General features: G+C 37.7%; 1 protein-coding gene across 1 annotated transcript in view; it reads left to right on the forward strand.

Moving 5' to 3' along the window:
- The window catches only part of LOC139708108 (E3 ubiquitin-protein ligase MYLIP-like), a 31,519-nt gene extending 17,706 nt beyond the window's left edge, over positions 1–13,813 (forward strand). The window contains exons 3-9 of the mRNA XM_071620086.1: positions 1,293–1,454; positions 5,934–6,155; positions 6,909–7,092; positions 8,136–8,321; positions 8,746–8,958; positions 12,265–12,381; positions 13,358–13,813. Coding sequence (XP_071476187.1) covers positions 1,293–1,454; positions 5,934–6,155; positions 6,909–7,092; positions 8,136–8,321; positions 8,746–8,958; positions 12,265–12,381; positions 13,358–13,498 — 1,225 coding nt within the window. The 3' untranslated portion in view covers positions 13,499–13,813. The remainder of the gene's footprint in view (positions 1–1,292; positions 1,455–5,933; positions 6,156–6,908; positions 7,093–8,135; positions 8,322–8,745; positions 8,959–12,264; positions 12,382–13,357) is intronic.
- Positions 13,814–14,430: the final 617 nt, after the last annotated feature.

Consider the following 14,430-nt stretch of genomic DNA (forward strand, 5'->3'; position numbering starts at 1 on the left):
CCTTGTGTGCAATTTACAATTCCAGGCTTTATTCCGGTATTTTACTTTGCCATGCCTGATTTCCACTTAAATGACTTGGCTAGCCATGGGTGACGTTTGGCACAAGCACAAATACAGTACATATGTACATGTAGAATGCTTGCTTTTGTGTTATTATTCGAGATAAAGGCAAACCAATGATTACTAATCATCTTGATCTTTCATTGTTAGTGAATTAGAGGATTAGGAAGATTTAGCCTTTCAATGATAAAAACTGCTTTTACAAAACATGATGTAAAGCAAGTTATTGTGTGTGTAGGCCTTTGCATCTGTGTGTGTTTGGTATTTCTGTATTTTGTTTGATATCAGATGATACCTTACAGATGAATACAGATAGTCCAGATATCTCTGAACAAGTATTTAAATAAAAATATAACACTGTTGCAAATTGTAACCAATTTAAAAGTGAACTTTGAGTTTAAAATTGATAAAATCTATTTGATTGGCAAATTAGAGACTGTGATTCAGTCTTCTCCAACTATTCTGTGAGGGGAACAAAGACGAGTCTGGGCAATGTCAAATGAATTAAATTGTTCAAAACAACAACTACAACTCCAGCAAACCCCCCCCCCAAAAAAAAAAAAATAAAATAAAATAAAAAATAAAAAATAAAAAATAAAAAAAAAATAAAAAAAATAAAAAAAAATAAAAAATGAAAAAGATGCAGAAAGACAAAAGTAATGTATTCTTATGTGGTAATCTCATGGAAGAGCAAGCAAGAACATTTCTGTTAGCATTATTGAAAACTTTGCTGCCCAGGCATCACCTTGTGTTATACATGTAGTTGTAACATGTTGGTGTATATTCACCCGTTGAGGACGAGTCCCGAGTATACTCGGGCAGGTGTCTATGGGAAATGCATGTTGTAGCAAAATCAGTCCGTCCACAACGGGTTAAGTGACGTATCATGATTACTCACTGCTGCAGAAAAGCAAAGTAGATCTGGCCAGCGCTGGCTTTCATATTGCACCAAGCAGAGGGCCTCAGCTGATTTGGATTCATTTTCTTTACCATTATTATCCTAGGAACTAAAACTTGCTATTTTTCTTTGAAGACTTTTAAAATATAGTATACTTTTGTATTGCATGACTGTATTATAGTTATGTTACAGTAAAAAGTGCCTGTTGGTATGAAGGTTACTTTTTCTTTATATCAATGGAGAAATTGAATCGTTTGGAATGATAAGATTTGTTTCTCGCTTGAATCTTATGAACCTCAATGAACTCTGTTCTGATTCCTTGTCTTTTTGACAGACACATCTACTACCTCACTCTCAAGAACCGACTTCTCTTGGGTCACTATGCTGTGAGCCAAGAAGAAAAGATCAAGCTCTTTGGATTGATCGCTCAGGCAGAACTAGGAGATGCAGACCAGGCTCTTCCAACCCAGTACCACACCATTCTTCCAGACCTCAAGTGAGACATTTATTAAGCTGTGGGTGCTCCACTGAAAAGAAAGAGACATCTAGAGTGAATGCGCAAGTGCACACACACACTCACACACACACACACGCACACACACTCACACACACACACACACACACACACACGTGCATGCATCGTACTGTAGCGCACATGCATAGATACGAATCTGAACTTTGTCGCCCTTTACTATTCATGGGTGAGGGCATTGAACAGACTCAATGGCTTGAATTTACAAAAGTTGTATAGAATCAGAAAATGCAAAAAGAATAGCAGGAACATGAAATGCAAGTTTTCTGAAGTTTGGGGAAGTTTGGTTTTCAAATTCCATGTGCCACTCTATCAAGATGGGAACATTGCATTAATTTGTGATGGAAGTAGTAGTTAAACAATCTTCCACAGAAGATATAGAAGGAATTCTTATTACGAAGATTTTTTTTTTCTAGGAAAATAATGTGAAATCGTTACCCAGCTCCTCCAAGAAGAGTTCAAATGAAATTTGCCTTACTGTACCTCAGCAACAAGTTGAGAAAATCTATACTTTCTTTCAGGGCTGAAGATCTGTGAATCTCCTTAAATATTTCCTTTTATCATTCAACAATGTGACATTGGCTGCCTGAAAAGGCATTTCATCCATTCATGCTGTCAAATGCTGATAAGTGTTTGAAACCTTGTTGTGTCTTGACAAATGCATTTTACCCAAAAAACAAAGTAAGATAATTTAAAGAATATAATTTTGTAGTCCATCATTTTAAGGCTACATCTGTGTAGATAATCACTTCATTTGGTTTTCCTGTTTTTATCATATTCATGTTGAAAATTTTTTGAATTCATTACCTCCGCCAAGGGAGGAGGTTATATTTTCATCAGCACTTGTTTGTTGGTTGATTGGGTGGTTATAAGTCCCTCGACTTCGTCTTGGGACTTATAACCTCCCTCAATAGCATTTCAAACCCTTCGAGAGGAACATTCGGTATGTTCCCTCCCCCGCCAGTCATCATCTATATATTAAATGTACAATAAATAGGTGGATGGAAATCACTGATCTCTATGGAAGAACAAGATCAGTGGTGAAAATGAGCTGCTTGGCAGAGGTCTGCACTCTCAGAGTGCTTCTCCCAGTTATTCATAGACAGTCTCCTAGATCACAAGATTAGACTCTGTGAATGCATGTTACCTTTTATTACAAAACTAATAAAAAGCTTATCGTTCAGATGTTTGCCTGTTGGTCAGATTTTAAATCTTACAGGAGATTTTCAGCTTTAGAATCATTTTAACTCATCAAAACTGCATGTTCCTACCCCCACTGAAATTAAGTGGCAGAAAATTCATTGTATGGAGGCAACTTCTGAGATGAAGGACTTGTGCAAAAGGACAAAAGAGGGATTTAGACTCTATCATGCTTGGAGGGATGGAGGAATTATCAGATTATCCTGAAACTTGGTGCAGGCACATCCTACCTATGGATATATCAGAGTATCAATAGTAGTGCAGACTTGTAGGTTTTATGTACCCTGTCAGGCACCTGTTGAGTGGACAACAGAGAAACCAAAGTCTTGAGAACCCAAAAGGGGGAAAAAAGAAGAAAGATAGCAAGAAATGCATGACTTGTCTTTGCCCCAGGTGTCAGATGTAACTGAAAAAGCAACTTTCAGAAAATACCAAAAATAAGCAAAATAAAGATAAAAATAAATCCAAAATAAATCCAAAATACTTTCAGGCCTTCTGGAGAATCAATGCAAATTTCTGTCCTTTTTTTTTTTTTCATACGTGCTTTGTGATACATTGTCACAAGTCTGTATCTTCACAGTGCATTTTAGATCCCAGTTTGACTGAGAGATCTTGTAATGTTGTGGAGAGCCCTTTTAATGGTAATGAAATGTGTGTTTTTGGGTTTTTTTTTTTACTTCACAGAATTGCAAAATAAAACCTATTTGTAACTGAGTTCATTGTGATAAAACGTCATGGTATTTTTATTGTTAAGTGTTTTCATACATATGTCCAGGCCTTTCTGATGATGAGAACACATTGTCAGGACAATAATATAACTTAATGATAAAAAGCATACATTGTATAAGCATTAACTATTTAAAGAAAGAACACTGTAGATATCTATTTGAATCATTGTAAGTCTGTATTGTTTTTAATTTAGAATGCTGACCCACATTCAAAATTGAAAGTATGCTTCAAAGAGGTTCCAGCTGAAACCTCTGTTGTTGTTTATCAATTATACAGCACGTATTATCATATTTCGGTGTTTCATACAAGTATGCACATAGATTGGCGGATTAAAGTTAACCCAACATTGTAAAGAATTGCCTTGTAGATACTGTTTGCCATTTTTGCCAGTATTTTCTCAATCCACAGGCACTTGTTCAAAGCTGAATCATAAACAATAAATAAAGTCCATATATTATTTCTAATTTCTTTATGAATGCAACAAGCAGACAATATGTATCGACATATTCTGATTAATTTCTATTGAGAAAAAAAAGCCATACCTCTACAACATGCATGTGTATATCAATACTCCAAAGTGACAATAGAATCACCCTATGTGATTCAAGTTTGCCCATCGACTGGAAAAGAGATCCCCCCTGGTGTGAAATGGGCCAGCAGGTGGTCGAGAGATCAATCATGATTTGTCAGAGGTGTGAAAGCCTGACGGTGTCAGCGACACGCATTAACTTATTTTTAGCTCAACCTACTATACCATGCACACACACTTTAATGTGACTGTTCCCAAGCAGAAAGGGATCTTCATACTGGCCTCATAATTCCAGTTTTATAATCTTAGGTTCATCTCCATGTAGTAAAATGAAGATACAGTAATCTATTTGACCTGCAGCTCTTTCTGAGGCATATACAATGTAGATGTAAATATTTGTTGGGGTTTTAAAGGAAGCTGTATGGTCAAGGCTAGAAAAGTTCATGCATAACTTAATGCAATAATTAATGCCTCTGCATTGGGGTGGGGGGGGGGGAGGGGGCAATGGCATGTTTTCAGGTTGTGTGGTTTTTTTTTTTGTCAATCTTTACCTGTGACAGCACAATTTACAGAAAAAAAAAGACATTTTATCCAGGTTTCTCTAAAAGGTATCTATGCACTGATTAGAATTTGGGCAAAATCCATTAAGATGGGCACCTTTGAATGTTTCTACAGATAAATTGCGCTATATGAATGCTGTTTCATCATCATCATCATCATCATCAAGGACAAAGATTGCTGAATCGTGTATCAATAATGTAGGTTTTCAAGCAGAGACAACACAGTTGACTGTTTGTTACAGTTGATATTGCTCTTTATTTCTTTTTTTTGGGGGGGGGGAGGGGGAGAGGGGAAGGGGGAGGGGAGGTTGGTTTGTGTGGGGGGGTGCATGATGAATGATTAGTATGTAGTGTACTTCACAGTGTGTGAAAGGTTGACATGATGGTTAGGAATATTGTGGGAGACCACCTACTCCTATCCTGTTCTATGTTTGTTGGCTTACACTAATTGTATGACAATGATCATATGCACTGAAAAGAATGACTTACAAGATGGGCAGTTATTTTGTGTGTTTTAATTTATCACAAAACTACAGTGATCTATGAGTGACCATCACAGCCATCAGTCAATTAACTTTTTTTCCCTAAAAATTGTCAACTCAGAATGAGCAGTTAGGTATACAGAAGGTATAGTGCTTGATAATAGAGTCAGTAGTAATAATGATAATATTAAAGTACTTAGTCTTTCTCATAGCACATTTTGAATAAACTGAGCAATGCACTTTACATCCAAAGTCATCCCATTGACAAAGTAAAAAAGAATATAAGAACTTTTTAGAATTCTTGTTAAATATTAAAACCAAGTGTGATGAGTGCAGAGTTCCTTTGGCAAAGTATTCCGTGCCTTTAGCCCTCAAAATGAGAAATTACAGGTACTGTAAAACGAGAAATGTTCGCGTGCATTTTAATTTCGCGAATTTTGCGAGCGTGAAGATTCGCGAAATCAAAATGCACGCGAAAGTTCTTGTCTACACTATATGCACTGAATACCAGTTCCAGTTCGCGAAAATTTCATGCCGCAAAAAAGGCCGTCGGCTCCAATTCGCGAAAAATTCATGCCGCGAATATATCATGTTTTACAGTATGCTCACCAGCCTTAGTTTTTGCACATAATGAATATCATGTGTAATGAAAATTATGCAAAAAAAATTAAGTTTGGAAATTTGGAAAATGATGTAATTAATAATGAAAAATTATAAAATAATTGATTTTGAAAATGTGAAAATAATGAATGTAATAAATGAAGATTATGAAATGATGAATTTTGAAAACGTGAAAGCAATGAATAATGAAAATTATGAAATAATAAATATTGAGAAATTATGAAAATAATCAATGTTCCAATCACCCATTCCTTGATTACAATTGTCAATAAAGTTTTTAAAGTAAATTGTACATCAGTGATCCCAATTGATTTTTTCTTAGTGAGGAGACACTCAGCCATGTCCTAACAGTCCACCGGGAGATCTCTTCGGAGACGATGACGCCAACCTTCTCCGAGATTCAATTCATCGGAGCAGTCAGCAAGCTGCCCGGGTACGGAGTGGAGTATTTTCAAGCTGAGACAAAGGAGCGAGAACCAGTAGTGATTGGAGTGTGTAATACAGGCCTGCAGATTCTATCACAAAACAGAGAACTAAAACTCAGGTATGTATTGTCTGGTTAAATGTACCAGGAAAAAGAAAAATGGAAACCATCAAACAAGAATCAAGAAAACAAGATAAGAGCCTTGATTTTGACAAGGAAAGAGATTAAACTTTGTTTGTTTTGTCTAGCATGTGAGAATTGTGGGTTTATTTTGACCCAGACCATATGCTCTTTTTTTTTTTTTTGACTAGATTGATAGAGTTTAGTAATGTAATTTACTGCTTTTGAAGCCCTTGAAGTGTGGAAAAATTGGGCATGAACTTATCCGTAGATTTTGATTTATTGAAATTTGAAGAGATGACAAAATGTGAAGAGAGATTAACATTCCTTGTACATGGCATGGAAAGTGATAAACCTGTGAGTCCTGCAACTTGTATGTCATATTATACGAAATGAGAAAAATTAATTCATTACTGTATGGTGACTTGAATGAACGAATTGTTGTCATGTAGGCATGGATATTTCACATTTTTGATGTGATTGATCAAGACACTTATTGCAATCAAAATGTAGCATTTTGCAGATCATCAGGCTGTTTGTAGGTGTAATTAAAGTATATATATATTTTTTGTATTAACACAGCAGCTTACAATTGAAAAGTCACAAGGTAAATTCTTGAAAGAAAATTCAAAGTTTTAATCTTACATGTTAGATGAACTAAGCTGTGGTAATTTTTCTATTAAAAATCAATTTCATATGAGTGAGAAATCTATTTCCATGTTTCACACAAGTGATATCGTTATTTCCCTGCAGCATCAAATATGAGGACATCAGCAAAGTCTCCTATCATCAGAACCACTTCTCAGTCCATTACTACCGAGCATCGGAAGGCACCGGGATCGAAGACGTCATTACAGCACTCAAATTTCGGCAGTCGTCACGGAAAATTGCGCAGGCTCTCTTCCGATCCTTCACAGAGTCGCACACATTCTTTAGGGTATGAATTTTTACTGGCAGTGAGAGAGAGATTTAGAGAGCATTTCTGTTATGAAAAATGTGCTACATTTGCAAAGGTTGTAGAATTATGGAAAAAGAAGTATCTTGAAGTTGAAAGCATGTAATATGGATTTAAACTGTAATAAATTATTACAAAGTTGTTCATCTGTTATTGTTTTTGCGTTGTTTTTCTGTATTATGTTGAAGTTGTTTCTATATTTTCTTGCCCTATTCTGCCCTGCAGTTGTACATATACTTTATATGTGTAGACCTGTGATAACAGTGCTATCATCTTGATAGATTTAAAATGTGGACTTTTGTGTCAGTAATTTCTTCGTCTGGTATGCGTTCTGCCTTTACTTTGCAAGTCCCATAGGTTTAATACCATTTCTCTCAGTCCTCTATCCACTCTACCTTAGTTACCCAGGTGTCCCTCTGCTTCCTTCCCCCTTCCTGTTCCGTTTTACTTTCTTATTAATTATTGTTGGATATACAATGTAGACTGTCCCTCCTCAGTGTTTCCCAGCCATTTCTACTTAAAAAATAGAAAAGATAAAATCCTTTTAACCTTGGCCACCTTGCTTAGGGCTGAAGAGAGCAGGTGCAACTGGTTTTTGTCCATTGTTTTGACTTCATCACCCAGTGGCAGTTGTCCATCTTATGTAAACTCTTGACACTTTGTTGTTGTTGTTCTTGTTGAAAGCCCATTTGAAGGTTGAAACCGACATTAGCAAGAATCATTCTTATTGGCAAAGATACAAAGTGCTCAAATGTTGCGGATGGCTGTAAGGGGTAATACCAATACGTCAGGATGGTACATTTGTACATTGTTCATCGTAAAACAAAATGTTTTTTAATGCAAGTCTGTTCTCTGGCAGAGATCATCTTTCAGGTTCATGATGCAAAGTTACATATAACTTGTGATTTACTCATAATCTCACTGTCCATGTGACACCTTTGAATAGATGTTGACTTAAGCAGTCTATAAGAACACACAGTTTTTATCACGTTCCATGCTTTCCTTGTTTTGCTCATGTCATGCAGTGTGAAAGTGTGGAGCGTGTGGTAAGGCAGCAGCATTCCCACACAGGATTCGGTTCCTTTCTCGTCTTGGTGCGGCCAGACACCAACCGTGGCAAGGTGTACCGCTTTGACGTGGGCCACACCAGACGACAGGCCTATGACAGTGCGTGGAGAAAACTGCATCCTGGACACAGTCCTGTACAGGACGTATGTGACTTAAATCTCTGCCTTGTTTGTTTGTTTGTGTTATTATGTTTTGTTTTTTTGTTTTTTGTTTTTGTTTTTTTGGGTCAGATATTTGCTTGCTTGTTTCTGTCAGCTTATTTTATGCCAGTTTTATAGGCACTCATCATATGTAGCGGTACGTGTACATATATCTATCCCAAACAAAGGAAAGTGTCTTTTTTCATTGACTCTAGTATCATTGTTTGTGCTTCACTCAAGCATTCCCAATCTCAATCAGCATAGCATTGTACATAGTTATCCCTTTACCAAACCCCACTCCAAAAAAAAATTTAAAAAAGAAAAAAAAAAAAAGAAAATACATAAAAGGCCAAAGTCCTGTATACTAGTATGTCCGCATAGGTTTGCAGGCAATAATGTTTCTGCTATTATTTGTTTGAAATATCAGCAACGATGGTCATTGGATCTGGAGGCCTACAGCAGACAGCATGCCTGGCCAGAGATGAACACGCTGCGGAGCACTCACTCCCAAGAGATCCTGTTGTTCCGGCAACGGTCGACGGGCCACCAGCCTCAGAGCCCCGTCCAGAAACCAACTAGTGCCATGCTAGAAGACACCTCCAGCCCAGACTCCAGCCCAGAGGGCACCCTACCTCATAGGGTAAGAGTCCAGGTAGCATGCCGCAGAGTTGCCAAGTATCCCTGATTCTGCAGGATTTCTCCAGAAAACTTCACTTTCTCTTCATGTCTGGATAAGGCAATCTTAATTTGGGAATTATATTGGCTCATTTAGATGCATGTAACAGGCAAGTCTATCCCTCACTGCCCTTAGGAATCTCCCCGGTTATAATGGGTGAATGTTGGCAGCCCTACACTTGATAGCGCACATGTTTGCAGCATGGTTAATATAGTGTCAAGGACCATAGACAGGAAAATAAAAGAATACCTGTGGTACCTACTAGATACATTTTACCAAGTAGACGGTCTATTCTAATACCACTGTGTGTGGAAAATACTGAGTATGGTAAATTTGATCACTTTATGCAGTGTACATATTCTCACTTTTTGAAGCTCTTAGCATTTTCAAACCTATTTTGTTTTTTCCCCGTAGCACCATGCATTGTATATACAATATCAGATGCTTTTATTTTTTAGTAAAATGTAGGACCTTGCAACTCAGATTTTTCCAAAAAGGAAACATTGTTATGCAATGCCATAAAGAAGTTCAAGTTGTGTGTATATCATACCCTAGTAGCTATAATAAGGGAAACACATTGTAATTGTTTGTGGGGCCGAATAGGAGGTACCAGAGATAGTGAATGCCTTCATGGGGCATAACAGGGAGGGCTCCATCTTGATTTAGTTTATGTTGATGCCAAAGTGAGCACGAAACTCACCAAGGTTCTTGATAAAATTAGAAACTCTAACACAGTCATGATAAGAAGCAAGAATTTCATGGAACATACACTCAGACCTTGTCATTTTTACAATTCATTGTCTAACTGATTTTGTGTGTGTGTGTGTGTGTGTGTTGTATGTTATCTCTTGTCATTCATGGAAACCCCTTTGTATTTATTTATCTTTTTTTTTAAAAGACCATCATCGTATTCTAATCATACCTAGCAGAAATCGTCGAAAGTCAAAGTTACTCAAATAGCGTAAGTGGCCGCTATAAGGGGGTCGAGGGTCAGGACCATATAGATTATGTTGTCTTTGACCCAGAAGCACTACGGCCAAGTTATGCTGTACGTGTATTTAAATGTTTTTAGAGGTGAAGAATATTCCTTTACCTTTAACTTCTCAATGACAGTGGCAGTGGTTGGGCCCATAAGGGGGTAACAAGTTTGGGTGAGGTCCAAATACTATAATTAACATTTTATCATCTCTTCTCTACACTTTGTGAGTGGGTGATGAGATCGTCACACATGTAGCAGGAATCACACTTGCATGTATTTTTGTCTCGCCCACCGGAGGTGAAGGCGAGACTAAGGGATCCAAATGGCGTCCGTCCATCGTCCGTCCGTCGTCCGTCGTCCGTCCGTCGTCCGTCACAAATGTTAAAGTTTACCTGCAAGACTCTCTTATGATGCATAACTTGGCAACTGTTACAGCAATGGCAGCCACACTTGGGTGATAGAAGCACAAGGGGTATCTTCATGTTATGGTGTTGTCAGAGGTCATGTGATGATGTCAAAGGTCATTTGAGGTCATATATTAAAGAGTATGTGCAAGACTCTCTTTTCTATGTTAAAGTTTACCTGCAAGACTCTCTTTTGACAAATAACTTCACATAAGTTGCTTGGATTACAACCTAACTTGGGTCATAGAAGCACTAGGGGTACCTTCATGTTATGGTGCAGTTGGAGGTCACAGGATAAGGTCAAAGGTCATTTGAGGTCATACGTTAAAGTTTACTTGCAAGACTCTCTTATCACATGTAACTCGACACATGTTGCTACAATGGCAATCAAACTTGGGTGATGGATGCACTGGGGGTACCTTCATGTTATAGTGCCGTAAGAGGTCACATGATATGGTCAAAGGTCATTTGAGGTCATACGTTAAAGTTTACTTGCAAGACTCTCTTATCACACGTAACTCAGCACATGTTGCTACAATGGCAATCAAACTTGGGTGATGGTAGATGTCTCTTGGGAAATTGAAGGTAACCACAAGGTCAAAGGTTACAGACAGGGGTCAACGAACTTTTAGGGCCCAATGTTAAGTTTTTAGGGCGCATTTCGTTTATGGCTCATAACTTTTGATCACTTTGTCCGTTTGTGACCAAACTCGGATGGAAGATGTCCCTTGGGGAGGTGAAGGTCGTCACAAGGTCAAAGGTCACAGACAGGGGTCAATGAACTTTTAGGGCCCAAAGTTATGTTTTTAGGGCGCGTTTTGATTGTGGCTCATAACTTTTGATCCCTATGTCCGTTTGTGACCAAACTTGGCTGGTAGATGTCCCTTGGGGAGTTAAAGGTCATCACAAGGTCAAAGGTCACAGAAAGGGGTCAACAAATTTTTAGGGCCCAATGTTAAGTTTTTATGGCGCATTTCGATTATGGCTCATTACTTTTGATCCCTTTGTCCGTTTGTGACCAAACTTGGATGGTAAATGTCCCTTAGGGTGTTGAAGGTCACCACAAGGTCAAAGGTCATAAGCAGGTCAATTAACTTCTGGGAGTTATAAAAAATATTAATTCCTTGTACGCAAATGGGCGAGACACAATTTGGCGATTGCCTTGTGGTTCTACCTTGTCCCACATTATGGCAATACTTGGTATTCCATTACTGGCACATAACCCCCCCCCCCCCCCCCCCCCCTTGATTACACCATGTCATGCCATTTTTGTTGTGTTTCATTTGTAAATACTTTATAGAATCCCTCTACCTCGTATAAATGTGCCATTTCCTACGTTATTATGCCATGTTGAGACTGAAGTTCAGCGATATGATTACAGTCTCATTCTTGCTAGGATAACACAGTATGTAAAGAATGTTTTCTCCTACAGTAATGAACTGTAATTTCTTCATTTATTTTTTTTTACCCTTATCATATAGGTCAACTTGAACATGCCTTGGAGAATACCCTCTATAACATACCTTTAACTGGGGAACTGCTTAAAGTCTGAATCTAAGTCCACATGGGGACAAAACCCTACAGGCTTGTGGAACTTAAGTCTGCTGTACATGCCATAATAGTGAGTCTAAATGTTTGCGAATCAGGACTTCCCAATGATTTCGCGAGTGGTTAAATTTGCGATCGTGGAGTGCTGTACTGAACAGAGAAATGTATATGGTACGCGTACGTCACATTCGTATCAGGATCAGAGTCAATATTTTCACGTGTCTTTAATTTCGCGAATAGCACCTTACTCGCAAAATTCACAAAAATAAAAACCTGGCACAATATTTGGCGTAAACAGCATATGTTAGGATAACCCTCCCTCTGTCCTTTCCCTAGCAGGCAAGCAGACATGGTGAGGCAGGGAGTGGGAGCCTAAATGGTAAGGGCACCGACGTGGAGGTGGTGCACAAGCTCCAGAGCCAGCTGTCCAGTCTCCAGGACTCCAGATTGTGCCAGGTAGGCCATCTGTTCCTTCTTGGCTTGGGTTAATGGAAGGGGGAAATGATAGATTTCAAGGAAAGGGGCTTTTAAGCCCCTTTCCTTGAATGATAATTATTGATGGACTGGTTTGATCCCCATATACTGTAAAAGTAGATATTTTCGCGTGAGTAATTTTTCACGCTCCGTAGAGTAAGATCAATTTCGCGTGTTTTTAATTCTGCGGCATCAAGACTTCACATACTGATACATATGACGAGCAAAAATATTTGCGTGCTTTTATTTTAATGCTAGTTTCTGGTTATGCGAAATGCACGAAAGTTTCCACATTGCAAAAATTTCCACTTTTACAGTAATGCAAAAAGGGAGGACATTTAGTGATATGATATATAATGTTATAGATTAAAAAGATGTAGTAACTTTGTTGTTTTGCTAGTTCAGTGAGACACAAGACTAATTACTTTTCTCTTGAATTTGAGCATCAAATAAAATCCAAGTGTATTTTCTCAAAATGGTTGATGTCAAGTAAAAATAGGAAAACACGCATGAGGTGTTCCCTTGCTTTGGGTTGCTGCTCAAAAAATTTGAAGATGCTTTTACACAAAATGCTGTGTGGTAGTTTGATTAAATTGTCATTCTGTATGACTACATGTAATATGTTATTGCAAAACCTTGTATTAAAAAACTAAGATGCTATAAAAGAAATGAAAATGTGAAAAGAGGAATAAAAAACTTTCAAACAACAAATAAGAAACAATTTATTGTACATTTTCTTCTTGTCTCAAATATCAAAATATGAACTCTTTGTGCATGCTATATGTTTGTCAGCCTCATTATGTGTCTTGTTATGGTGCTTCAACTCTTTATAGCAATTCTGTAATACCTGCTTCATGTGCTTGATCTGGTTTGAATATTAGTTCAATATTCAAAATCATACCTTGCTTTTCCATTCTTTCACCATCTCCTGCCTGTCTCTTTTGCTGTACCTTACCAGGTTTGTCTCGACAAGGAAATGACAACCGTTTTCTGTCCCTGCGGTCACATGTTCTGCTGTGAATCGTGCTCCAAGGAGTGCAGCCGCTGCCCCGTGTGCCGAGCTGAGGTCATCTATGTCCAAAGAGTGTTCTTTTCCTGAAAGCCTATAAAAAAAGCCAAATTTGTTGCCTTAAATGTGCTCTTGCAAATGCCTGACAGTTCTCTGAAGGAAGGCAGTTGTCTCGAAGACACTTGCCTGTGATCGCGCATGGATGTGGTTCGTATGAATGATGCAGATGTTGCTGCTAAAAGTGAGCGTATGTGAAGATTATTGCAGACCAGTTTGTCATGGATGTTACACCCACTTTTGTGCACATGTGGGATAATGCTGTCATAAACTGCTCTTTACACAAGTCTTAACTAGCGATAATTGCGCCAAATGCACAACATCCTGTATCAAAGGTTATGCAATAAGCTTGTGTAGGAAAGATATATAAACTGATAACATGTAGATATACTTCATATCATGTTTTTTTTTTTTTTTTTGGTAATGAAGAGAATATAAATATCAAGCACTTTTTTTTTGGAGGCATTGGGTATAGCCTTTTCCCATGTTTAGTGTTATGCAACAATTTTATTTTCTGTTTTTTAATCTGTCTGATGCATGTGCACATTATGTTATCATCATTACTTACACTGCACTGGTGAAAGCTAGGGATTTGTAATATCCTTGAGTATAGTTACTCTTTTTGATGATATTTTGATATACGTGTACACTGCACAAGATTCCACAAAAATATCAGATAAATGTGCTGCATAATGGTATGTCTTATGTACAATGTGTATACCCATTTACTGTAGGTACTACACATGTACATGGAAGAACTTGAATGATCTTTTATGTACATTTATATAAATTGAAAATGTTTGATCACTGCCTCTTACGTTACGTTAGATTCTTTTAAGTGCATTTCCTGTTGTGACTCAAAAATATTGCAAGTATCAGCTTCCCTCGACTCCCCCCCCCCAAAAAAAAAATAATTTGATTAGAAGTTCAAAGATATGAATTTACTGTATTCAGTTCCTTTTGCT

This window comes from Diadema antillarum, unplaced genomic scaffold, assembly GCF_040938485.1.
Source record: "Diadema antillarum isolate AM-2024a unplaced genomic scaffold, OU_Dant_1.0 seq00001302_RagTag, whole genome shotgun sequence".
Lineage (NCBI taxonomy): Eukaryota > Metazoa > Echinodermata > Echinoidea > Diadematoida > Diadematidae > Diadema > Diadema antillarum.